The following is a 27,687-nucleotide window of genomic DNA, read 5'->3' on the forward strand; positions in this document are numbered from 1 at the left end:
ATCCCACACCCCCCCCCCTTCATCATCCCCCTGTCATCATCCCACACCCCCCCCCTTCATCATCCCCCTGTCATCATCCCACACCCCCCCCCTTCATCATCCCCCTGTCATCATCCCACACCCCCCCCTTCATCATCCCCCTGTCATCATCCCACCCCCCCCCCCTTCATCATCCCCCTGTCATCATCCCACCCCCCCCTTCATCATCCCCTTGTCATCATCCCCTTGTCATCATCCCACCCCCCCCCCTTCATCATCCCCTTGTCATCATCCCACCCCTTCATCATCCCCTTGTCATCATCCCACACCCCCCCCCTTCATCATCCCCTTGTCATCATCCCACACCCCCCCCTTCATCATCCCCTTGTCATCCCCTTGTCATCATCCCACCCCCCCCTTCATCATCCCCTTGTCATCATCCCACACCCCCCCCTTCATCATCCCCTTGTCATCATCCCACACCCCCCCTTCATCATCCCCTTATCATCCCACACCCCCCCTTCATCATCCCCTTATCATCCCACCCCCCCCCTTCATCATCTCCTTGTCATCATCCCACACCCCCCCCCCCCTTCATCATCCCCTTGTCATCATCCCACACCCCCCCTTCATCATCCCCTTGTCATCATCCCACACACCCCCTTCATCGTCCCCTCGTCATCATCCCACACCCCCCCCTTCATCGTCCCCTCCTCATGATCCCACACCCCCCCTTCATCATCCCCTTGTCATCATCCCACACACCCCCTTCATCATCCCCTTGTCATCATCCCACACCCCCCCCTTCATCATCCCCTTGTCATCATCCCACACCCCTCCCTTCATCATGCCCTTGTCATCATCACCACGTCATCAGCCAGTTTTGAAACATCTGGAGATCCGCAGGTTGAAGACCACTGTGGCCTTCGACATCCTCCAGACCCCCCACCCCCTTTAGTTTTGTACTCACCTCCGCTCGGCGAGACGTTGGGGTGTGCTGGTCCTGTGCTGCAGGACTGTCCGGTGGGGAGGTCGTCCGGTAGGATAGTCGTTCCAGGCTGTCCACCTTCACCGGGGGGCCTCTTCTCCGTGCTTCGGGCCCAGAATAGAAGCGTTGCCTTGACGACGAACCAGAGGGACCTTGCTAATGAACGTCCCTGTGCGTCGTCGTCAAGGCAACGTGACTAATCCGGGGCCGGGCCCAAAGCGCGCAGAAGATGCCCCCCCCCCCCCCCCGGTGAAGATGGACAGCCCGGAAAGACTATAATACCGGACGACCTCCCCACCGGACAGTCCTGCAGCACCGGACCAGCACACCCCAACGTCTCGCCGAGCGGAGGTGAGTACAAAACTAAAGGGGGTGGGGGGTCTGGATGATGTCGAAGGCCGCAGTGGTCTTCAACCTGCAGACCTCCAGAGGTTTCAAAACTACAACTCCCAGCAAGCCCGGACAGCCGATGGCTGCCCGGGCTTGCTGGGAGTTGTAGTTTTGAAACATCTGGAGGTCCGCAGGTTGAAGACCACTGAGGGCGGAGAGTTCACTCGAGTATAAGCCGAGGGGGGTGTTTTCAGCACGTGCTGTTTTCGTGCTGAAAAACTCGGCTTATACTCGAGTATATGCAGAAATTCTTGTGCTCAACACCGATTCCGAACAGAATTCAGAGTCCCATTGACTCCAATGACATGGAATTCTGCCAGACAAATTGACATTCGTTTTGCAGAATGCAGAATTTCCACAGCTGTCACGCCCCCTCTCATAGACTTGCATTGAGGGGGCGGGGTGTGACGTCATGAGGGGGTGGGACTATGAGGTCACGAGCTCCCAGCGCCAGCGTTCGGAACAGTTTGTTCCAAACACTGAGTAGCAGAGTACCCCTTAAAGGGGTAGTCCAGTGGTGAAAAACTTATCCCCTATCCTAAGGATAGGGGATAAGTTTGAGATCGCGGGGGGTCCGACCGCTGGGGCCCCCTGCGATCTCTCTGTACGGGGCCCCGGCTCTCCGCCGAGATAGCGGGTGTCGACCCCCGCACGAGGCGGCGGCCGACACGCCCCCTCAATACATCTCTATGGCAGAGCCGGAGATTGCCGAAGGCAGCGCTTCGGCTCTGCCATAGAGTTGTATTGAGGGGGCGTGTCGGCCGCCGCCTCGTGCGGAGGTTGACACGCCCCCTTCCAGCGGGCTGTCGGGGCTCCGTACAGGAGATCGCGGGGGGCCCCAGGGGTCGGACCCCCCGCGATCTGCAACTTATCCCCTATCCTTAGGATAGGGGATAAGTTGCTCACCACTGAATCACCACTGGACTACTCCTTTAAGGGTGCATTCACATGTGGGTATTCTACTGTTAAAAAAATGAAAACCGGGCTCAGATTGTTTGCTGTGGGCAATATAGACAGTGTTTGATTACCTCCACAGTGGATATTTTTCCAGTCTAACGAGCTGCTAAATGAATCATTGTCAGTGATGGTTTATTGCCAAGAGATACCATCAATGCCTGATTGGGGAGGCCTCGCAGAAAGGGCCATAATTCCTATGCTACAGCACTATTTTTAACACTATTTTTAAGACATTCCAACACTTCAGTTGAATGGGACTTGTTGCAGCTCCAAATAGTCAAGCAAAAATGGGAAAGAGGACATGACATCACTTTTATGTTAAACCCTGGCAATACAGTTGGTGTTCTGCTATGAACATATGGCTTCAATATATTTTAACCCCTTAAGGACTGAGCCCTTTTTCGCAATTCTGACCACCGTCACTTTAAGCATTAATAAGTCTAAAATGCTTTTACCGAATATTCCGATTCTTAGATTGTTTTTTCGTGACATATTCTACTTTATGTTAGTGGTAAATTTTCGTCATTACTTGCATCCTTTCTTGGTGAAAAATCCCAAAAGGTCATGAAAATTTAGAAAATTTTGCATTTTTCTAACTTTGAAGCTCTCTGCTTGTAAGGAAAATTGATGTTCCAAATAAATTTTAGATTGTATTTGTGAATCAATGTCCACTTTATGTTGGCATCATAAAATGGACATTTTTTACTTTTAGAAAAAATTAGAGGGCTTCAAAGTAGAGCAGCAATTTTCAAAATTTTCATGAAAATTGCAAAATCTGCAGGGACAGATGTTACAGAACTACAACTCCCAGCATGCCTGGGCAGTCTAGGCATGCTGAGAGTTGTAGTTTGGCAACATCTGGAGGGCTACCATTCGGGCACCACTGTAATAGTAGTCTCCAAACTGTGACCCTCCAGATGTTGCAAAATACAACTCCCAGCATGCCCAGACAGCCTTTGGCTGTCTGGGTGTTGCAGTTTGGCAACCACTAGGAAGGGCAGCAGTAAATATCGCTTACTGCCCCCTTCCTTTCCCCCCCCCCCCCCCCCACCGTCGTTTCCCTACCTGCGCCGCTGATCTCCGCAGTCACCAGCGATGATCTGCGGTCCCCACGGCATCTTCATCACAGGTACAGGCCGCCATCTTCTCCCCCTGTTCTGCCCGACATCCAGGGGTGGGCAGAACGGGGGGTTTCCATGGGAACCCCCTGTCCTGCGCTGCCATTGGTCAGAACTCAGTTCTGACTAATGGCAGGAGATAGGAGGAGATCGCAGCACTGTGACCTCGCTCCTATCCATCAGGATGATCAGGGCTGTCACTGACAGCTCCAATCATCCCTATTTTCCTCGCTCCTATCCATCAGGATGATCGGGGCTGTCGCTGACAGCTCTGATCATCCCTATTTTCCGGGTGATCGGGTCACCAGAGACCCTTTACATCAGAAACAGCTAAAACATACAGATAATAACAGTTGCCCTTCTTACCTCCCCCAGTAGCTCCACCCGGAGGTCCTTCAGAGTGACGCTTCCATCCATTTGTTCTTCCTTCTCCAGCAGCAACATAAATAAGCGACCCTCCATGTCTCCAAGAAGATACCGGGAGCCATTTACATCTACACGATTATGACATACAATAGTACTTTGCTGCAGAAAATAAACATATCTAGTTTTATTCTAATTCCATTTAGTTGGAAATGCCAAATCTGTTCACAAGCCAGAAGCCTAGAAACAACTCACCTTAATAATTGGAGGAGCTATTGCCAAGTATTTTTCACCATTGTGGTAAGTTATAGATTCCTGACCTATTATAATGGCTCCTCCAAAAGGCTCTGGAACTGAAAAACAGAGCAATGATGCAAGTTATTTTTATATGACCTTTTGGACACTTCATTAAAAACAAATCTAACAAAAAACAAAGACTTATCACTATTCTGTATCTTAGTCCGAATGCTGGGAGCCTCCAAGATGAGCAAAACACAAGCCATTTCCTGCTGTACAATTTGGTCTTCTGTTCCCCATATTCAAAAAGTAAAATAGACTTGCATTGAGGGGACAGGGCGTGACGTCATGAGGAGGGGGGAGGGACTATGACATCACAAGATCCCGACACCGGCATTCGGAACAGTTTGTTCCAAACACTGAGCAGCGAAGTACCCCTTTAACACCTTAGTGTAGGTTCACACATACTGTTCTGTATACGCTGCAGATTTTGTACTGTGTAAATCAATTGAATACACAAACGAAGCAACATAAAATCTGCAGCGTATACAGCAAGTCTGGGCAGCTTTTTAAGTGTCTTTGAGACAAAGCTATTTTTTTCATCACAGTGATCCATTATTTTCTCCCATCGGTGGTGGTGTTTGGGACCTCGTCACAAGCAATTTTTATTGCTGGACCGGACTGATATTTCTCTACATTGAGAATTGTTCTGGCAGTATGAAAGTTGTGACAGGTTTCCTATCTGTGACGGGGGGGGGGGGGATTATTGAAAAAACACAATTCCACAATTTCTTTTGTTTTTATTATTTGGGTTATTACAATTTTTTTTCTTTAGTCAGACCATGCCATCTACTGCCCATCAATATATTGCCATACCTCTATACCACAGTATATTATACCAGCCCCAGACCTGAAGACCATCTATAGGAGCTCCCATTTCCATGGAAAGCCATAAGCAGCCTGCAAGTGCATTGTGGGTTGCTGATGGAGAGAGTCCCCTCCCTCTGACAAAACACATAGATGCAAGAATTGTCACGGACTGCAGCATCTGAGAGGTTAAACATTTAGGATCAGAGTCATATTCAACTTCAGTTAAAGATAGAATGTCAGCAGTAATATACAACTAGCACTGTGCACCATGTATGGTACTTTGCACCTAGGGGTTAAAGAGCTTCTTCCAAAGACTTTTACAGAATACCAAATAGATATGCCATCCTAATGCAATCTGTGGGCTCTGACCATTGGGTGCTGCCAATCCCAAGGGGTGTTCCTGGTCCCCAGCAGAGAAGTGGCCAAATATACACCTGTCACGTGAATGTCCGCCATTAACCCCTCAGATGCCGTGATCAATACAGATCACGGCATCTGCGGCAGTGCGGTACTTTAAATGAATGATCGGATAGGCCGCAGCGCTGCCCCGCACCTGCCCCCGGGTGACTCCTGAGGTCTTCTGCTCTGGTCCGAGATCGAGCAGACCAGAGCAGAAGATGGCCGATAACACTGATTAATGCTATGTCCTATGCATAGCACTGAACAGTATTAGATTAGTAAATCATCCGTTTTTCCCATTTTACCCCCCCCCCCCCCAAAAAGCGTAAAAAAAAAAAAATTATGAATACACATTTTGTATCGCCGCGTGCGTAAAAGTCTGATCAAAATATATTGTTAATTTTCCTGTACGGTGAACAGCGTAAACGTAAAAAAAAAAAAAAAAAAAAAAAAGAAGTCCAGAATTGCTGCTCTTTTGTCACATTTTATTCCCCAAAAAATTTATAAAAAGTTAAATAGAAGCAAAAGTGGTACCGATACAAACTACTAAAATTATAATTTGCCCTCATACCTCATTCGAAAATTTTAAAGTTATAGGTGGTCAAAATAGGACAATTTCAAAGATACTAATTTTGTTAAAATAGTTTGAGATTTTTTTTTAAGCGGTAAAATTATAGAAAAGCATATAACATATAATGGGTATCATTTTAATCGTATTGACCCACAGAATAAAGAAAACATGTAATTTTTACCATAAAGTGTACAGCATGAAAACAAAACCTTCCGAAGTTTGCTAAATTGCGGTTTTCTTTTCAATTTTTCCACATAAATAATATTAGTTTGGTTGCACCGTACATTTTATGGTAAAATAAGTGATGTTATTACAAAGTACAATTGGTGACGCAAAAAACTAAAACACCTCATATGGGTCTGTGGATGGAAATATAAGAGAGTTATGATTTTTAGAAGGTGAGGAGGAAAAAACAAAAATGCAAAAATCAATTTAGCCTGGTCCTTAAAGGGGTACTCCGGCGTTAAACATCTTATAGTTTATCAAAAGGATAGGGGATTAGATGTTAGATCGCGGCACCCCTGTTTTTCAGCTGCACAGAACAAGAATCGCTCTGTGGCTGATGACAGGCGGTGCAGGGGATAGAGTATCATGACGTCACAGCCCCGCCCCGTGATGGAGCCGTGACGTCACCATACTCCGTCCCCTGCACTGCCTGTCATCAACCACAGAGCGATCCTAGTTCTGTGCAGCTGAAAAACGGGGTTCTGAAGGAGAGATTGTGGGGGTCCCCAGCGGCGGGATCCCCGCGATCTAACATCTTATCCCCTATCCTTTTGATAGGGGATAAGATGATCAGTCCAGTGTACCCATTTAAGGCCAAAATGGGCCTGGTCCTTAAGGGGTTAAATGCTGAGGATTTATAAAATGCTGAGATTTATAAAAACAAGTGTAATGGTGAGAGTAGCGAGATCAACAGAAAAACAAAAAGCATTGACCTAAGTCAGTGTTTCCCAACCAGGGTGCCTCCAACTGTTGCAAAACTATAACTCCAAGCATGCCCGGACAGCCGAAGGCTGTCCGGGCATGCTGGGAGTTGTAGTTCTGCAACAGCTGGAGACACCCTGGTTGGGATACACTGACCTAAGCGCATGGTAATATCAAAGCCTTCACGATTCCTCTGCATTACCCTTCATAGCCCATTATGGTGCAAAAGTTTATATATCTTTACACACATATATATATATATATATATCCATCCTTATTCATTTTAGGTACCTGCAATCACCATAGATGCTTCGGCCTCCACATTTTCCTGCTTCCATGGACCTTTACTAAACTCCTTTTCCCTGAGTGACACCTCATAGGTTTTGACATGACGGCCCTGTGGATCTTGGTACACAAAGCAAATAGTGGGCGCTTGACAGCTGTACAGGAACTTGACATCAATGACATGCAGCTCTTCTAATCGTATGTTGAAAGCTTTTAACTCTTTATTGTCTCTATCCAGGGGAATTACTTTGAATAGACCATCATACAGACGCAACCCGATCATGCGGCAGTCTGGATCAATAATCCCAATGATGCCTGTTTCAGAAGGTCTGCCGATACGATCCTGGTCAAGACAGAGATAAGCATTTAGGAATTAAAATAGGAAAATATCTGTATATGTATATAAATTAAATAAATAAATAAAACTCAAATTAAATATGTATGTATGTTTGTATGTAAGGTCCAGCATCACTTCCGAATGGCTGGAGATATTTTGATGAAACTTGGTACACGTGTGGATCTAAATTAACCAGAACGCACCCCTTATGGAAAGTTGGGGTTTTTTCTTCTCCTTGGTAACACCTTTAAGTAAAGATGCTTAAAGGGTAGCTCCCACCATCCTAATTATTATTTTGTTTTTTTGCTAGCCCGTTCCCCCCCCCGCTCGCTCATTACACTTGCAGTTACTGCAGAGTCCTGCAGCGGGCGTGCAGGGACAGCGGCGGCAACGAGGCGGCGGCGGTGATGTGTGGGAGGAGTGGCCTCCCAGCCAGTGGCCGGGGAGCCAATGCACTCGCTCCCGCCTGTCTGATTGACAGGCAGGGAGCGAGTGCAGCCTAACTGAAAAAGGACTGATTGCCACTCCAAAATCAGTCCTTTTTCAGTGACCGGTTTTTAAATGCAAATTAACCTTTTTAATAAAAAAATATATAATAAAAGTATATTAGAGATATGTTGTAGTACATAAGTACTACAACATATCAAAAAATAAAGTTGGTGACAGTGCCCATTTAAACTTTGAAAGAATTTCTTGATAGAAGTAGTGCAGTTATAAAGTTGGAGACTTTGCTTAGAATGCATAGAAAATTGATGCTTGGAGAATGCATAGAAAATTGATGCTATTTCCAAATCTCAAAGAAATATGGAGTAGGTGTGGAAAATTTAATGGGTTGTTTCCTGTTTTTTCAATATAAGTGTTAAAAGGTACCACATGTAATTTGCAGGTACCTGAATATGTTATTGGTCCTAGGGTATACTATGTGGCATTATCCTTCATTCTGCACTACAATTTGCAATGATTGATGCAAGATAGGTATAAGCAAAGAAAATAAATAGATTTAAAAAAAGGAGGGGGAAGGGGGGACATTTTCTGTTTACCTGAACATTGCCATGTGCACGAGTTATAATATCAATGCTGTCCCCAGTCTGCTTATATTCCAGGATGCAGGCATTGTATTTGGCAGTCAGTACAAAAAGAAGGTCTTTGCTCTCACCCTGGACAAAATAAATAAAAAAAACAACACACAATAAAATAATACAATTGTATTCATGTTGGCTTAGATTTTATCGGTGATCAATGTCTTTAAAGCATTGACTATTACATCACACAACCTTTTTAAAAGGAGGCCAATAAGGCTTACCATTGTACAAGTATAGCATGCTGATGAGCACAGGCTGATATTCTACTGCAATGGCCTGGATGAAAGGGGTACTCCGCTGCTCAGCGTTGTCATAGCCCCGCCCCCTTATGATGTCACGACTGGCCCCATCAATGCAAGTTTATGGGAAGGTGCATGAAATCCCTCACGCCCCCTCCCATAGACTTGCATTAAGGGGGCGGTGCATGACGTCATGAAGGGGGGGGGGGGTCTATGATGTCAGGTGCTCCCAGCGCCGGCTCCAGTTGTTCCAAACGCTGAGCAGCAGAGTACCCCTTTAAAGATAATTTCTGATCCTGGCCATTTAACTCATTATCTGCTGCTGTCAATAGGAAGTGCGGCATTTAAGAGGCAAGAGAGATTGGAAGGGGGTCCCCATCAACATACCGGTGCTACAACAACATGATCATACACAAAACTGTTATAACTTAAATTGTAACAACAATAACAAATGTGATATTTATACCTTAGAGTAAGCATTAAACAATAAAACTTCTGCACATTTAAAGAGGTTATGTGACCATTAACACTTATCCCCCTACCCACAGGAGATGTCAAGATCAGATTCCCGTCAGGAAGGAGATCCTCCTTAAATTACATTGATCAAAACTAAGGGAGCAACTAGTGGGCATTGCTCCATCACATGATCCCAAATTTAATAACTTGACCAGATCTACAGCTATAAGACAACAGAGAACAGTGTAGTCACCTTGGGTCTAAAAAGCTCCATAACAGCGATCTTGCCATACATCCCAACCTCCTTCACAGGGCGGAGACCCTCTGCCGTCACTACATAAATCTCCAGGCGGGTATTCTTGGCTTTCAGCAGATTCAAGTCATCCTCAGATGTGAAGTGTCCTGTTAGAAAGTGAGAATTCAATTCAAGTCAATAAAGTCAAATTTACTTAGAGAAAGAAATGATCCATTAAGCTAAAAATAATTCCCAATATATTCTGCACTGTAAGTTTATGCATCACTTCTGACTAGATTTGCTGTGTAGAGACTGGAAGTGTGAGTTGGCAAATGGTTTACTATCATTTTCCAGAGCTGCAGATTTTAAATGAGCACTCTCATTAACCCCTTAAGGACCAAGTGTTTTTCTACTTTCGTTTTTTCCTCGTTACCTTTTAAAAATCATAACCCTTTGAATTGAATTTTGCACCTAAAAATCCATATGATGGCTTATTTTTTGCACCACCAATTCTACTCTGTAATGACATTAGTCATTTTACCCAAAAATCTACGGCGAAACGGGGGGAAAAAAATCATTTTGCAACAAAATGTAAGAAAAAACACAATTTTGTACATTTTGGGGGCTTCCGTTTCTACGCAGTACATTTTTCGGTAAATATGACACTTAATCTTTATTCTGTAGGTCCATACAATTAAAATGATACCCTACTTATATAGGTTTGATTTTGTCGTACTTTAAAAAAAAAAAAAAATCATAACTACATGCACGGGGGGAGGGTTGGGTGCAGCCTTATCCAATCATAGCTCATCTCACACTGAACTGCTCTGGGCTGTGTGTAGCAGAGTGAGGAAGTTCTCCCCTGTATGGCTTCAGATGATGTCACGCCTGCTGGGGAACGCCCCTTCCCAGTCTGGAATCTGACAGACTGAGCAGTAAATACAGAGCAATATCAAGGTAGAAAACTAACAAATAATAAAAATAAAGGCCGTGGGTGGTTTATCATGATGGGGGCAGTGAACTGGGAGGATAATAAAATTTAACAAGATCATGAGAGGTTCTTTTTAAAGCTCTAAGGCAGCATTCCTAGGAAACTGTTCTGCTAGCACATTATACATGCATTCCACTAATATAATCTGCTTAAAAAAACATGAAAGCATGAAAAAGCACAGACAAGGCGATGCTGGCCTTAGTGTGGATGAGCTTTAACATGTTTAAAGGGGGTGTGTAGGCATACTGTCTGTGGAGAGATGTAACCGTATGCTAGGTCTTCTGGTTGCCAGGACAAACACGCAATGCTCATTGAATACAGTGTACAGGTTTTATTCCTATATCACCTGTTGACAATATTCGCTGGACATCGTACAGTTGCCTTAAGCTTAGAGAACCCACAGCCGGCACTACTCATGTACCTCCAGAGAGCATCGCTACAACACGTGTCCAGTCACTTTATGCTCAGTCTGGGTCCGACCTCAGAGACCATTGCTAATTCCAAGGACTTGAATGTGGATTCGATGCGGATTCTGCATCCTAACACACACAAAATCCACATGACATTGACTCCAATAGGAAATTTTAAATCATGTCAATATTTAATTGTTTGTTTTTCCCCTGAAGGCAATCAGGAACCAAAAATCATTTTTTTTAAATCGGTGTCTAAAATACACAATAAACTAAGGTGTGAACTTAACAGAATTTACAATTCTTTTTCCTCACAAGACCAGTCTTTGCACAAAAACTTCCACAAATATTTATTCGAAAAACAAGGCTTGCGCAAAAATTTTGCCAATAATTTTGGAAATATCCCTATTAAAGGGGTACTCCAGTGGAAAACTTTTTTTTTTTTTTTTAATTAACTGGTGCCAGAAAGTCAGATTTTAAATTACTTCTATTAAAAAATATTAATCCTTCCAGTACTTATTAGCTGCTGAATACTACAGCGGGAATTATTTTCTTTTTGAAACACAGAGCTCTCTCCTGACATCACGAGCACAGTGCTCTCTGCTGACATCTCTGTCCATTTTAGGAACTGTCCAGGGCAGCATATGTTTGCTATGGGGATTTTCTCAAAATCTGGACAGTTCCTAAAATGGACAGAGATGTCAGCAGAGAGCACTGTGCTCGTGATTCAGCAGACAGCTCTGTGTTTCATACGGAAAAGCATTTCCTTCAACAACTAATAAGTACTGGAAGGATTAAGATTTTTTTAATATAAGTAATTTACAAATCTGTTTAACTTTCTGGCACCAGTTGATTTAAAAAAAATAAATAAATAAATAAATAAAAAGTTTTTCACTGGAGTACCCCTTTAAGTTACATGCACATCTGCATCAGAGCTCCATCCGGTGCCACTGATGAATCCCGCTGACCTCAAATCAGGTCCATAGGGTTTAGGTGGGGTGTCTGTTTATTAGCAAGATCTGAGCAGAGACAAAAATACTCCTAAGGGTACGTTCACACAGGCGGATTACCTGCGGAATTTCCACAGTGGATTTTGCTACCATTGACTTCAATGGGTCAGCAGAAAATCCGCAGTAGAGGAAGATTCGCAGATTTTCCTTCTGACCTATTATATTCAATGGAAGCAAAATCCACTGCAGAAATTCCGCAGGTAATCCGCCTGTGGGAACTTACCATTACAATATTTATTTTTCCCTCCACTCATGCCTTGCTATTACATTGGATTCTGCAAGCGCAGATGTAAACGAGGCCATAGACTTCATAACATTATATGTATATTTTTTTTTTTATAATATAGCAAGTGACAGTGTCGTAAACAACACTTAGTTCTCCTAACAGGGTGCCTCCAGCTGTTTCACCACTACAACTCCCAGCATGCCCTGACATCTATTGGCTGTCAGGGCATGCTGGGAGTTGTAGTGGTGAAACAGCTGGAGGCACCCAGAACAGGAGCTTCATGGGGGAAGGAGTGAGCCGGGAGCAGATGCGGGAGGGACGGGTGCGGGGGAGCCTCTTCCTGCCGCTTGGTGAGTAACACCCAAATTCCCGCCCCCCGTACAGTGCAGCAGGGCCGTCGGCGAGTGCGGGGAGCCGATGCGCAGCCCTGGATGTTCCTGCGCAAAATTTCGACTGATGGCCTGCCGGAATCAGTCGGAATTTTGCAGTGACGTCACTCCGCACTGCAATCGGCCACTAGGAGGGCGACCCCTAGTGGCCGAATTTCAAATTGCTTTTAAAATGTTTTAAAAGCATTTTTTTTTTTTTTTATATAAAAGTATATTAGAGATGTTGAAGTACTTAAGTACTACAACATATCAAAAATAATTTCATGACAGTGCCCATTTAAGCACAAATAAAACATAGAAACATTTTTTTTAAACAAAGTATATTAGGAATATTTTTTATTTACCATAAGGAGTGCAATAGCAAACATTATTTTTAATGAGCGTTACCCTTTAATCCTCTATCTGCGGGATAGGTTATAAATGTCTGATCACAGGGGTCCAAGCGCAGGAAGCCCCGCGATCTCCCATATAGGGCCCTGGCACGACACTGCTACAGCACGTTTCATACCCAGCACATCAAGGCTGTCCGGGGCATGCTGGGAGTTGCAGTTTTGCAACAGCTGAAGGGACACTGGTTGGGAAACACCAAAGTAGTTGTATGAGCTTATACCCTGCACCCCTCTCTGGAGAGTTTTTGGTTTAACCCCTGGTTCTTTGATTAGCAGCAATTATGTGTCCCCCCTCTACATGGTAACAACCAATCACAGGCTACAACAGTGATGTCAGTGAGGTGATTGGCTGCTGCAGAAACAGCCTAAACAACAGGGAGGGGGGGGTGCTATTCGGTGAAGACGTAAGACTGTCACATTTTATTTTGTTAATCTTAATCATGTAAATAATATAAAGTGAATATAAAAGGCAATAGGAGACATATAAAGGAATGAAAGCCTTAAGGGGGAAATGAGGTCTCAGGCTGTTACACATTGGAGATAGAGACTCAGTGCTGTAAGGGGTATACAAGGGGTTAACCTGCTGGAGGCCGCACGGCTCCCCGGGCACTGACCTGTCACACACGCATTGACCGCAGTGGGTTTCTGCGCCGTCACCACGTAGTTGTACGACATGTTGTCACCGGGCTGAGCTCCTGTCGCTGCAATTCACCAAGCGACAGGCGCGAAAACAGACAGCAACAGGCCGTCTATTACCGGAACCGGAAAGAGGAGACGAGAGAGTGCGGCCAAGTATGGCCAGAGCGGCTTCTCCACCATAGAGAGGAGGAGGCTGGACGGCTAGATCGTCTCCACAACACAAACGTATTGTGCATACAAAAAAGCCAAGGAGTAAAGGCGGCGTATAACCAATGACAAGCGGGTTTGCTGAAGCTTGACAGTATACATGCCTGCTGGGAGTTGTAGTTCTAAATGCCTTTGTTTACCAGGTTCTACCACAGAGCTGGGAAGGAGGAGTATAGAGCGCCGCCCGGGTATATTAGAGATATATAAGGATAGAGCGGTGTAATCTCCTGGCCTGGAGAGAGCTGTATACGCAGGCAAGGTAGTATAGACTTCTCTAGTGGAGAATACGTCATTTGTGGAGAGCTCATCCCCCAGAATATGTCAGTGTCTCCCAACCAGGGTGCCTCCAGCTGTTGCAAAACTACAACTCCCAGCATGCCCGGAATTGTAGTTTTGCAACAGCTGGAGGCACCCTGGTTGGGAAACACTGGAATATGTCATACAGTGACCTGGTTTGTCAGCTGTGGTGAGGTGTAGTGTTGGGTGTGAATATTTGCATTTTGAATTTTTATTGCGAATATATTCGCTATATATTCGAAATTGCGCATATTCGCTTTTTTTCCACATTTGCGCATATATGAATATTCGCATATTCCTTCTTTTCACTTGTGGGCCAATTAGAATGATGCGAATACACTTGTCAGAGGTTATCAACAACATCCCTAGCAACCAATAGTAAAGTTGCCCACCCCCTCACTGTTTTCTTCCTCACATATGCGAATATAACAAATGCGCAAAATTCGCGAATATAGGACGAATATTCGTCTATATATATATTCACAAAATATTGTGAATTTGAATACGGGCAATGGCGCTCATCACTAGTGAGGCGCACTACTATGGATACCCACAGGGGCTGGCTTTTGTAGGAAGTCTGCTTTTCAATCCAGCTGTTGCAAAACTACAACTCCCAGCATGCCTGGACTCAACATGTACACTCTTTCTTTAGGACCTGGGGTGGGCTGGACTGAAAATGGGCCTGGACATATTAACCCCTTAAAGGAGTAGTCCAGTGGTGAACAACTTATCCCCTATCCTAAGGATAGGGGATAAATTTGAGATCGCGGGGGGTCCGACCGCTGGGGCCCCCTGCGATCTCCTGTACGGAGCCCCGACAGCCCGCTGGAAGGGGGCGTGTCAACCTCCGCACAAAGCGGCGGCCGACACGCTCCCTCCATACAACTCTATGGCAGAGCCGAAGCGCTGCCTTCGGCAATCTCCGGCTCTGCCATAGAGATGTATTGAGGGGGCGTGTCGGCCACCGCTTCGTGCGCTATCTGGCCGGAGAGCCTGGCCCCCGTACAGAGAGATCGCAGGGGGCCCCAGCGTTCGGATCCCCCGCAATCTCAAACTTATCCCCTATCCTTAGGATAGGGGATAAGTTTTTCACCACTGGACTACCCCTTTAAGGACCCAGCCATTTTACACCTTAGGACCAGAGCGTTTTTTGCACATCTGACCACTGTCACTTTAAACATTAATAACTCTGGGATGCTTTTAGTTATCATTCTGATTCCGAGATTGTTTTTTCGTGACATATTCTACTTTAACATAGTGGTAAATTTTTTTGGTAACTTGCATCCTTTCTTGGTGAAAAATCCCAAAATTTTATGCAAAAATTGAAAATTTTGCATTTTTCAAACTTTGAAGCTCTCTGCTTGTAAGGAAAATGGATATTCCAAATAAAAAAATTTTTATTCACAAATACAATATGTCTACTTTATATTTGCATCATAAAATTGACATGTTTTTACTTTTGGAAGACACCAGAGGGCTTCAAAGTTCCGCAGCAATTTTCCAATTTTTCACAAAATTTTCAAACTCACTATTTTTCAGGGACCAGTTCAGGTTTGAAGTTCATTTGAAGAGTCTTCATATTAGAAATACCCCATAAATGACCCCATTATAAAAACTGCTCCCCCCCAAAGTATTCAAAATGACATTCAGTAAGTGTATTAACCCTTTAGGTGTTTCACAGGAATAGCAGCAAAGTGAAGGAGAAAATTTCACATTCATCATTTTTTACACTTGCATGTTCTTGTAGACAGAATTATTGAATTTTTACAAGGGGTAAAAGGAGAAAATTTATACTTGTATTTGTAGCCCAATTTCTCTCGAATAAGCCCATACCTCATATGTCTATGTAAAGTGTTCGGCGGGCGCAGTAGAGGGCTCAGAAGCGAAGGAGCGACAAGGGGATTTTGGAGAGTACGTTTTTCTGAAATGGTTTTTAGGGGGCATGTTGCATTTAGGAAGCCCCTATGGTGCCAGAACAGCAAAAAAAAAACACATGGCATACCATTTTGGAAACTAGACCCCTTGAGGAACGTAACAAGGAATTAAGTGAGCCTTAATACCCCACATGTGTTTCACGACTTTTGCTTAAGTAAAAAAACATTTTTTTTCACTAAAATGTGTTTCCCCCCAAATTTCACATTTTTGCAAGGGTTAATAGCAAAAAATACCCCCCAAAATTTGTAACCCCATCTCTTCTCAGTATGGAGGTACACCATAAGTTGACCTGAAGTGCACTACGGGCGAACTACAATGCTCAGAAGAGAAGGAGTCATATTTGTCTTTTTGAGAACAAATTTTGGTCAGGGGGCATGTCGCATTTAGGAAGCCCCTATGATGCCAGAACAGCAAAAAAAAAAACACATGGCATACCATTTTGGAAACTTGAGGAATGTAACAAGGAATAAAGTGAGCCTTAATACCCCACAGGGGTTTCACGACTTTTGCATATGTATAAAAAATAAATAAAACATTTTCACTAAAATGTGTTTCCCCCCAAATTTCACATTTTTGCAAGGGTTAATAGCAGAAAATACCCCCCAAAATTTGTAACCCCATTTCTTCTGAGTATGGAAATACCCCTTGTGTGGACGTCAAGTGCCCTGCGGTCGAACTACAATACTCAGAAGAGGAGGAGCGCCATTGAGCTTTTGAAGATTGAATTTGTTTGGAATGGTAGTCAGGGGCCATGTGTGTTTACAAAGCCCCCCCATGGTGCCAGAACAGTGGACCCCCCACATGTGACCCCATTTTGGAAACTACACCCCTCACAGAATTTAATAAGGGGTGCAGTGAGTATTTACACCCTACTGGCATTTGACAGATCTTTGGAACAGTGGGCTGAGCAAATTAAAAATTTAATTTTTCATTTTCACGGACCACTGTTCCAAAAATCTGTCAGACACCTGTAGGGCGTAAGGGCGTACCCCTTATTACATTACATGTGGGGTGTAGTTTCCAAAATGGGGTCACATGTTGGGGGGTCCATTGTTCTGGCACTATGGGGGCTTTGTAAACACACGTGGCCTTCAATTCCGGATACATTATCTCTTCAAAATCCCAATGGCGCTCCCTCTCTTCTGAGCATTGTAGTTCGCCCGCCGAGCACTTTATATCCACATTTGGGGTGTTTTCTTACTCAGAAGAAATGGGGTTACAAATTTTGGGGGACTTTTTTCCTATTTTCCCTTGTGAAAATGAAAAATTTAGGGTAACACCAGCATTTTAGTGAAAAAAAATATTTTTTTTCATTCTCCCATCCAACTTTAACAAAAATTTGTCAAACACCTGTGGGGTGTTAAGGCTCACTATACCCCTTGTTACATTACCGTGAGGGGTGTAGTTTCCAAAATGGGGTCACATGTCGGTATTAATTTTTTTGTGTTTATGTCAGAACCGCTGTAAAATTAGCCTTCCCTGTGCAAATCACTAGTTTAGGCTTCAAATGTACATAGTGCGCTCTCACTCCTGAGCCTTGTTGTGCGTCCGCAGAGCATTTTACGCTCACATATGGGGTATTTCCGTACTCAGGAGAAATTGCGTTACAAATTTTGGGGGTCTTTTTTTCCTTTTACCTCTTGTGAAAACAAAAAGTAAAGGGCAACACCAGCATGTTAGTGTAAAAATTTTTTTTCCTTTTCACAAGGGGTAAAAGGAGAAAAAGCCCCCCAAATTTCTTTCGAGTACGGAAATACCCCATATGTGGCCCTAAACTGTTTCCTTGAAATACGACAGGGCTCTGAAGTGAGAGAGCACCATGCGCATTTGAGGACTAAATTAGGGATTGCACAGGGGTGGACATAGGGGTATTCTACGCCAGTGATTCCCAAAGAGGGTGCCTCCAGCTGTTGCTAAACTCCCAGCATGCCTGGACAGTCAGTGGCTGTCCAGAAATGCTGGGAGTTGTTGTCTTGCAACAGCTGGAGGCTCCGTTTCGGAAACACTGCCGTACAATACGTTTTAAATTTTTATTGGAGGGGGGACAGTGTAAGGGGGTGTATATGTAGTGTTTTACCCTTTATTATGTGTCAGTGTAGTGTTTTTAGCGTACATTCACACTGGCGGAGGTTTACAGTGAGTTCCCTGCTAGGAGTTTGCGCTGCGGCGAAAAATTTGCAAACTGTGGCCCTCCAGATGCTGAAAAACTACAAATCCCAGCTTGCCCAAACAGCAAACAGTTGTGTGGGCATGCTAAGAGTTGTAGTTTTGCAATATCTGGAGGGCTATAGTTCAGAGACTACCATATAGTGGTCTCAAACTGTAGCCCTCCAGCTGTTGCAAAACTACAACTCCCAGCATGCCCAAATAGCTGTCTGGGCATGCTGGGAGTTGTAGTTTTGCAACATCTGGAGTGCTACAGTATAGAGTCCACTATATAGTGGTCTCGGACTGCAGCCCTCCAGATGTTGCTAGGCAACTTACCGGCTTCCGTCGGATCCAGGGAGCCTGCTGCACGACATCGCCGCCCGCCGATCTCCGACGCTGATCGTCGCCCGCAGCCTCCGCAGATTGGTAAGTGGACTCCGGCACCGGTCCCTGTCGTTTCCCTGTTCTGCCCCGCCTATTGTGGGTGGGCAGGAAGGGGAAAACGAAAGTTAACCCCCCCGCCCCCGATCTGCTATTGGTGGTCGCGTCTAGACCACCAACAGCAGGGATAGGAGGGGTGGCACCCCTGCCACCTCACTCCTATCTCTTCAGGGGGATTGTGGGTGTCTTAGACACCCGCGATCCCCCTTATATTCCGGGTCACCATAGACCCGTAATGACCCAAATCGCAAGTGTGAATTCACTTGCGATTTGCGCCGATCGCCGACATGGGGGGGGGGGGGGGTGACTGCTGATCGATATCAGCAGTCACCCCAGTCCGGTCCCTGCCCGGCGTGCGGCGGGGACCGAAATTTCCAGGTACTCATACGTGCCTGGTCCTTAAGGGGTTAAAGAGGTACTCCACTTGAAAATATATATATATATTTGTTTTAATTAATTGGTTCCAGAAAGTTAAACAGATTTGCAAATTACTACTATTAAAAAATCTTAACCCTTCCAGTACTTATCAGCTGCTGTGTGATCCACAGGAAGTTATTTTCTTTTTGAATTTCCTTTTTGTCTAACCACAGTGCTCTCTGCTGACACCACTGTGCATTTTAGGAACTGTCCAGAGTAGGAGCAAATCCCCATAGCAAACCTCTCCTGCTCTGGACAGTTCCTGACATGGACAGAGGTGTCAGCAGAAAACACTGTGGTCAGACAGAAAAGAAAGAAAGAAATAAAAAAGAACTTCCTCTAGAACATACATCAGCTGATAAGTACTGGAAGGGTTAAGATTTTTTTTATAGAAGTAATTTACAAATCTGTTTAACTTTCTGGCAACAGTTGATTAGAAAAAATTTTTTTTCCACCGGAGTACCTCTTTAAACTACGCAGCCCATTTTTTCTTTTTGGATCCAGTAGTCAGCCCCCCACCAAAATAAATTGTGCCATAGTCTAAAAACAACATTATTCAAGTGGCTCTTCAGCTTGTGCAAAGTGACAACTCCCAATATGCCTTGAAAGCTTCAGGCATGATGGGAGTTGTAGTTTAAGAACACTGCAAAACTTACAAGCGACTACAGCCCTGATGGGTCACAATTTGGCAGAATACACAATGACAGTGACTCACAGGTGACGTCTTCTCTTTTTCCTTTTCTTTTTTTTTCTTCATCTGGCCCAGTCACCATGATTTTTTTTCAGCTAAGTCCCCCCAGACCACCCCAGACCCCTCCGTCCCCTTCTCCACACTCCTCTGCCCCATGTCCAAGGTATTTGAAATGGTGATGATTGGGGGGGGGGGGGTTAACGGTGCTTGATTTGTTGATTCTGATGATGATGGGCCTGGGAGAGAGGGAATGGTGCTTGAAGTGGTGATGGTGATGACAATGGTGATGATGATGGGGGGATGGGGATTGAGGTGAGAATGATGGGGGGGATGATGCTTGAGGTGGTGAGGATGATGGGGGGTTCATTGTGCTTGAGGTGGTGATGATGATGATGGGGGATGGTGATGGAGGTGGTGATGATGATGATGATGGGGGATGGTGATGGAGGTGGTGATGATGATGGGGGGATGGTGATGGAGGTGGTGATGATGATGGGGGAGGATGGTGATTGAGGTGGTGGTGATGATGATGGGGGGATGATGATGATGGGGGGGGATGGTGATTGAGGTGAGGTGGTGGTGATGATGGGGGGATGGTAATTGAGGGGGTGATGATGATGGGGGGATGGTGATTGAGGTGAGGTGGTTATGATGGGGTGGTGGTGATTGAGGTGAGGTGGTCATGATGATGATGAGGAGGATGATGATTGAGGTGGTGATGATGATGGTGATTGAGATGAGGTGGTGATGATGATGGGGGGATGGTGATTGAGGTGAGGTGGTGATGGTGGGATGGTGATTGAGGTGAGGTGGTGATGATGATGGGGGGATGGTGATTGAGGTGAGGTGGTGATGCTGATGGGTGGATGGTGATTGAGGTGAGGTGGTGATGATGATGGAGGGATGGTGATTGAGGTGAGGTGATGATGATGATGATGATGATGGGGGATGGTGATTGAGGTGAGGTGGTGATGATGATAGGGGGATGGTGATTGAGGTGAGGTGGTGATGATGATGATGGGAGGGTGATTGAGGTGAGGTGGTGGTGATGATAATGGGGGTGGTGGTGATTGAGGTGGTGGTGATGATGATGATGATGATGGGGATGGTGATTGTGGTGGTGTTGATGATGATGATGGGGGATGGTGATTGAGGTGAGGTGATGATTATAATGGGGGATGGTGATTGAGGTGAGGTGGTGTGGGTGGTGATTGAGGTGGTGGTGATGATGATGATGATGGAGGATGGTGATTGAGGTGGTGGTGGTGATGATGATGATGATGGGGATTGAGGTGAGGTGATGATGATAATGGGGGATGGTGATTGAGGTGAGGTGGTGTTGATGATCGGGGGATGGTGACTGAGGTGAGGTGGTGATGGTGATTGAGGCGAGGTGATGATGATGATGATGATGATGGGGGGATGGTGATTGAGGTGAGGTGGTGATGATGATGGGAGGGATAGTAATTGAGGTGAGGTGGTGATGATAGGGGGGGATGATGCTTGAGGTGGTGATGATGATGGGGGGTTCATGGTGCTTGAGGTGGTGATGATGATGGGGGGAAGGTGATTGAGGTGAGGGGGTGATGATGGGGGGGGGGATGATGATGATGATGGGGGGATGGTGATTGAGGTGAGGTGGTGGTGGTGATGATGATGATGAGGGGATGGTGATTGAGGTTATGATGATGATGATGATGATGATGATGGAGGGATGGTGATTGAGGTGAGGTGGTGATGATGATGGGGGTTCATGGTGCTTGAGGTGGTGGTGATGATGATGATGATGGGGGGATGGTGATTGAGGTGAGGTGGTGATGATAATGGGGGATGGTGATTGAGGTGAGGTGATGATGATGGGGGATGGTGATTGAGGCGAGGTGATGATGATGATGATGGGATGGTGATTGAGGTGAGGTGGTGATGATGATGGGTGGATGGTGATTGAGGTTAGGTGATGATGATGGGGGGTGGTGATTGAGGTGAGGTGGTGATGATGATGATGGGGGATGGTGATTGAGGTGAGGTGGTGATGATGGGGGGATGGTGATTGAGGTGAGGGGGAATGATGATGATGATGGGGGGGATGGTGATTGAGATGAGGTGGTGATGATGATGGGGGGATGGTGATTGAGGTGAGGTGGTGATGATGATGGGGGGATGGTGATTGAGGTGAGGTGGTGATGATGATGATGATGATGGAGGGATGGTGATTGAGGTGAGGTGGTGGTGATGATGATGGGGGTTCATGGTGCTTGAGGTGGTGATGATGATGATGATGGGGGTGGTGGTGATTGAGGTGAGGTGGTGATGATGATGGGTGGATGGTGATTGAGGTTAGGTGATGATGATGGGGGATCATGATTCAGATGAGGTGATGATGATGATGATGGGGGATGGTGATTGAGGTGAGGTGGTGATGATGGGGGGATGGTGATTGAGGTGAGGGGGGGATGATGATGATGATGGGGGGGATGGTGATTGAGATGAGGTGGTGATGATGATGGGGGGATGGTGATTGAGGTGAGGTGGTGATGATGGTGATTGAGGTGAGGTGGTGATGATGATGGGGGGATAGTGATTGAGGTGAGGTGGTGATGATGATGGGGGGATGGGGATTGAGGTGAGGTGGTGGTGGTGATGATGATGATGGGGGGATGGTGATTGAGGTGATGATGATGGAGGGATGGTGATTGAGGTGAGGTGGTGATGATGATGGGTGGATGGTGATTGAGGTTATGTGATGATGATGGGGGGGTGGTGATTGAGGTGAGGGGGTGATGATGATGATGGGGGGGATGGTGATTAAGGTGAGGTGGTGATGATGATGGAAGGATGGTGATTGAGGTGAGGTGGTGATGATGATGGGGGGATGGTGATTGAGGTGAGGTGGTGATGATGGGGTATGGTGATTGAGGTGATGATCGGGGGATGGTGATTGAGGTGATGATGATTGAGGGGGTAATTGAGGTGAGCTGGTGATGATGATGGGGGGGGCTGATTGAGGTGAGGTGGTGATGATGATGGGGGGATGGTGATTAAGGTGAGGTGGTGATGATGATGGAAGGATGGTGATTGAGGTGAGGTGGTGATGATGATGGGGGGATGGTGATTGAGGTGAGGTGGTGATGATGGGGGATGGTGATTGAGGTGATGATCGGGGGATGGTGATTGAGGTGATGATGATTGAGGGGGTAATTGAGGTGAGCTGGTGATGATGATGGGGGGGGCTGATTGAGGTGAGGTGGTGATGATGATGGGGGGATGGTGATTAAGGTGAGGTGGTGATGATGATGGGGGGATGGTGATTGAGGTGATGATGATGGGGGGTGGTAATTGAGGTGAGCTGGTGATGATGATGGGGGTTCTGATTGAGGTGAGGTTGTGATGATGGGGGGATGGTGATTGAGGTTAGGGGGTGATGATGGGGGATGTTGATTGGGTTGAGGTGGTGATGATGATGGGGGATAGCAATTGAGGTGAGGTGGTGATGATTATGCAGGGTTGATTGAGTTGAGGTGAGGTGGTGATGATGGGGGGGAATGGGGATTGAGGTGAGGTGGTGATGATGATGTGGGTTCATGGTGCTTGAGGTGGTGATGATGATGATGATGGGGGGTGGTGATTGAGGTGAGGTGGTGATGATGATGGGGGATGGTGATTGAGGTGAGGTGGTGATGATGATGGAGGGATGGGGATTGAGGTGAGGTGGTGATGATGATGATCGGGAGATGGTGACTGAGGTGAGGTGGTGATGATGATGGGGGGATGGTGATTGAGGTAAGGTGATGATGATGATGGGGGGATGGTGATTGAGGCGAGGTGATGATGATAATGATGATGGGGGGGATGGTGATTGAGGTGATGATGATGGAGGGATGGTGATTGAGGTTAGGTGATGATGATGGGGGGATGGTGATTGAGGTGAGGTGATGATGATGGGTGGATGGTGATTGAGGTTAGGTGATGATGATGGGGGGATGGTGATTGAGGTGAGGTGGTGATGATGATGATGATGGGGGGTTGGTGATTGAGGTGAGGTGGTGATGATGGGGGGATGGTGATTGAGGTGAGGGGGTGATGATGATGATGATGGGGGGGATGGTGATTGAGGTGAGGTGATGATGATGATGGGGGATGGTGATTGAGGTGAGGTGGTGATGATGATGTGGGATGGTGATTGAGGTGAGGTGATGATGATGATGGGGGGATGGTGATTGAGGCGAGGTGATGATGATGATGGGGGGATGGTGATTGAGGTGAGGTGGTGATGATGATGGGGGGATGGTCATTGAGGTGAGGTGGTGATGATGATGATGGGAGGGATAGTAATTGAGGTGAGGTGGTGATGATGATGGGGGGGTGATTGAGGTGAGGTGAGGTGGGGATGATGATGAGGGGATTGAGGTGAGGTGGTGATGATGATAGGGGATGGTGATTGAGGTGATGATGATGATGGAGGGATGGTGATTGAGGTGATGATGATAGGGGGTGGTAATTGAGGTGAGGTGGTGATGATGATGGGGGGGCTGATTGAGGTGAGGTGATGATGATGGGGGATGGTGATTGAGGTGAGGGGGTGATGATGATGATGGGGGATGGTGATTGGTTTGAGGTGGTGATGATGACGGGGGGATAGTAATTGAGGTGAAGTGGTGATGATGATGATTGGGGGGGAATGGGGATTGAGGTGAGGTGGTGATGATGATGGGGGTTCATGGTGCTTGAGGTGGTGATGATGGGGGTGGTGGTGCTTAAGGGGAGGTGGTGATGATGATGGGGGGGATGGTGATTTAGGTGAGGTGGTGATGATGATGGGGGGGATGGTGATTGAGGTGAGGTGGTGATGATGATGGGGGGATGGTGATTAAGGTGAGGTGGTGATGATGATGATGATGGGGTGAGGTGGTGATGATGATGGGGGGGATGATGATCGGGGGATGGTGACTGAGGTGGTGATGATGATGGGGGGATGGTGATTGAGGTAATGATGATGATGATGGGGGGATGGTGATTGAGGTGAGGTGGTGATGATGATGATGGGAGGGATAGTAATTGAGGTGAGGGGGTGATGATGATGGGGGGTTGATGATGATTGGGGGGAATGGTGATTGAGGTGATGATGATGGAGGGGTGGTGATTGAGGTGAGGTGATGATGATGATGGGAGGGATGGTGATTGAGGTTAGGTGATGATGATGGGGGGATGGTGATTGAGGTGAGGTGGTGATGATGATGATGGGGGGATGGTGATGGTGGGGGGATGGTGATTGAGGTGAGGTGGTGATGATGGTGGGGGGGATGGTGATTGAGGTGAGGTGGTGATGATGGGGGGATGGTGATTGAGGTGAAGAATGAAGAATGCATGAGGATGGCACTTAATGATTCTGCTTACAGTCCAAAGGCCAGGGATTTTCTGCTAGGGTTGGTTGAAATTATTTTGACTTGCAATTATTTCCTTTTTGACAACACTTTTTACATTCAAAAGAGAGGGACCGCCATGGGATCCAACATGGCGCCAACTTACGCCAACATGGTAATGGCGGATTTGGAGGTCAGTGTCATCTATGTGTCCCACCATTTTGGGAAGGTTCTCAAATGATGGAGATACATAGATGACATTTTTGTTATTTGGGGAGGCACACCTACGGAACTCAACATGTTTTTTGATTTTCTTAATGACATTGATCGTGACATTAAATTCACGATGGTGTCATCTGACAAGGGGATCCAATTCCTAGAAACTTGGACCTATATTGAGGATTCAAGACTTAAAACTGATTTGTTTATTAAACCGACTGACAGGAACAACTTATTAAGATATGAAAGCTCACATCCAAAAAATATGATTAAATCCTTACCCCTTAGTCAACTAATGAGGGTTAGGAGGATTGTTGATGACCCTTCCAGCCTTGAAAGTAGATTGGGAGAAATGGGTCAAAAATTTACTGACAGGGGCTATCCCAAAACATTGGTGAATAGACACATCCACACAGTTAAATCTATGGATCGTGATGCTTTATTGTTTTCGTCAACAGATACTACCTCACAAAAAAAGAAGTTAGATCGGATCCCCTTTGTATCCACATACACTGATTACAGTATCAAGATTGGTAGGATCGTAGCCTCACACTAGAATATTTTGAAAAACTCTTTTGAGACTGTACCTGAATTCGCCAGTCCCCCTCTGTTATCCTATAGGATGGCACCAAATATTAAAGATAAGTTGGTAAAAACTGATGTCAGCAACTTTAAACAGGATTTAGCATCCGAGCTAAAACCCGGATGTTTTCCATGTATGGAATGTGACAATTGCACCATGATGGTAAAAGGAAATGTCTTTATTCATCCCACTACTGGACAGACGTTTAAAATAACATATCATCTCACCTGTAGGAGTGAATATGTAATTTATGTACTTACCTGTCCCTGTGCAAAATTATATGTAGGGGAAACGACAATCCAATGCAGGATCAGGTTAAATAACCATAAATCCACCATTAGGACATGGAAGATAGATCTCCCCGTACTACGCCATTTCCTAGAGTGTAATCACAGGGTGACAGGGCAAAAATATTGAAACAGAAAGAGTTAAGATGGATATCTAAACTGAACACATTGAGACCAATTGGTATGAATATTGACTTCTCATTAAAACCATTTTTTTGAGCCCCCGAAGTAAAATTGTGTATGTTGGTAGCTATACTCCACATGTATAGTGATGTATTTCTTTTGTGTATTATTTGTATTAGTTATATGATTTTAATCTGTTTTATGACACCTCTTCTCTTTTGTTCTCTCCTCTTAGATATCCTCTGGAAGTACCTTCCAACTGCCCCTATCCGACGTCATAAGAAATGTTGTTTTCAAGTTTTGAAGTCTACATGATCAATGCAAATTTACCTGCTTCGGACCCTACACTGTTGTTTTTTATGATTAATAAAGAGCCTTTCGCTTTAATTATAGAGTAACTATTTAATTTTTTGACATGGCATGGAATGAGTCAGGGGGTGCATATAATCTCAGCAATTGGGGTTGTGAGGATGTGAGTCACGTGAGGGTGACACTTCCGTGAACACATTCATCACACCCCTTTGTTAGGGATGATGATGTGGGACATGGAGGATTGTGTATCCCCCATGTACACATGAACTTCTTCATTTAATTGGGTGACATGTATCTATGGTTAACACCTTTGATAGAGGTCCCCTTATATATTTATATTGAGTCTATGTTCCCCTTCTGGCCATTACTAACCTGTTTATATTTCCCTATTTGGGTTGAGCGAAGGTCTCTTTATTATTATTTTCTCTAGTATTTCTTTTTTGGGACAAGAAATTACCTCTTTTATCCATTGGGTCCTGTAGTCAGGTCTATATTTTCAGTTTATGTCTATTTGACATATCATGTGACCGCTAGAGCAAGCGGTCATGTGGTTGCGATCATGTGACTTGCCTGCTGACTATGCGGTCATGTGACTGTGATCATGTGACTTGTCTGCTGTTTATGCGGGCGCATAGCGGCGGCCCGTCGCTATTGCGAGTGGCCATCCGCTTCTGCGCAGAGTGTTTGTGTACAAACACAGGCCGCATGCTTCCGGTAATGACGTTCCGGATATGGTGGTAAGTGAAGGTGATCGGACAGTTGGATATCGGAGGTCAGAACTCTTATGATACACACTTATATAGGTGGATTTTCACTACATATATTAGGTATATGATTATATTAACACTAGATCTGGTGGACTATGTAATATGTCATGTTGATTATGCACTATATTATTAATTGGTTTGTGTTTACATGGGTGGCCACACCCCCTAAAGGATATGATGTCATCATGTGATACCATATAAATACTGTTTTGTTACACTTGATCACTATGCTTGATAAAGATCCGGATTGTGGATCAAAACGTTGCATCTCACTGATGGGGGAATAAATTATTTCTTGGATTACAATCCCTGGAGTGCCGCTTCTTCCTTGCATTCTTCAGTTACTTGGGATCTTGAGTCGGACCCTTGGAGCCTGTGCACCCACTTTGGACTATAAGTCCTCCACTGTGCCT

The 27,687-nt window shown here is 45.5% G+C and overlaps 2 protein-coding genes across 10 annotated transcripts in view; one reads left to right on the forward strand and one right to left on the reverse strand.

Annotated features, from left to right (window-relative positions):
* Positions 1 to 13,668, reverse strand: part of DDB1 (damage specific DNA binding protein 1) — a 50,112-nt gene extending 36,444 nt beyond the window's left edge. The window contains exons 1-6 of the mRNA XM_056526751.1: positions 13,463 to 13,668; positions 9,452 to 9,600; positions 8,462 to 8,578; positions 7,091 to 7,427; positions 4,051 to 4,148; positions 3,799 to 3,957 (exon numbers count right to left, since the gene is read on the reverse strand). Of these exons, the coding sequence (XP_056382726.1) occupies positions 3,799 to 3,957; positions 4,051 to 4,148; positions 7,091 to 7,427; positions 8,462 to 8,578; positions 9,452 to 9,600; positions 13,463 to 13,523 (921 nt within the window). The 5' untranslated portion in view covers positions 13,524 to 13,668. The remainder of the gene's footprint in view (positions 1 to 3,798; positions 3,958 to 4,050; positions 4,149 to 7,090; positions 7,428 to 8,461; positions 8,579 to 9,451; positions 9,601 to 13,462) is intronic.
* TKFC (triokinase and FMN cyclase) overlaps positions 13,624 to 27,687 on the forward strand; it is a 58,071-nt gene continuing 44,007 nt past the window's right edge. For 4 of the 9 annotated variants that reach the window (XM_056526753.1, XM_056526758.1, XM_056526752.1 and 1 more), the window contains exon 1: positions 13,816 to 13,953. The gene's annotated coding sequence lies outside the window, so the exon portion shown is untranslated. Of the gene's footprint in view, positions 13,789 to 13,815; positions 13,954 to 25,759; positions 25,948 to 27,687 lie in introns of those variants that run through there. The other 5 variants (XM_056526755.1, XM_056526759.1, XM_056526757.1 and 2 more) reach the window with 3 other exon arrangements.

The sequence above is a fragment of the Hyla sarda genome, chromosome 6, assembly GCF_029499605.1.
Source record: "Hyla sarda isolate aHylSar1 chromosome 6, aHylSar1.hap1, whole genome shotgun sequence".
Classification (NCBI taxonomy): Eukaryota; Metazoa; Chordata; class Amphibia; order Anura; family Hylidae; genus Hyla; species Hyla sarda.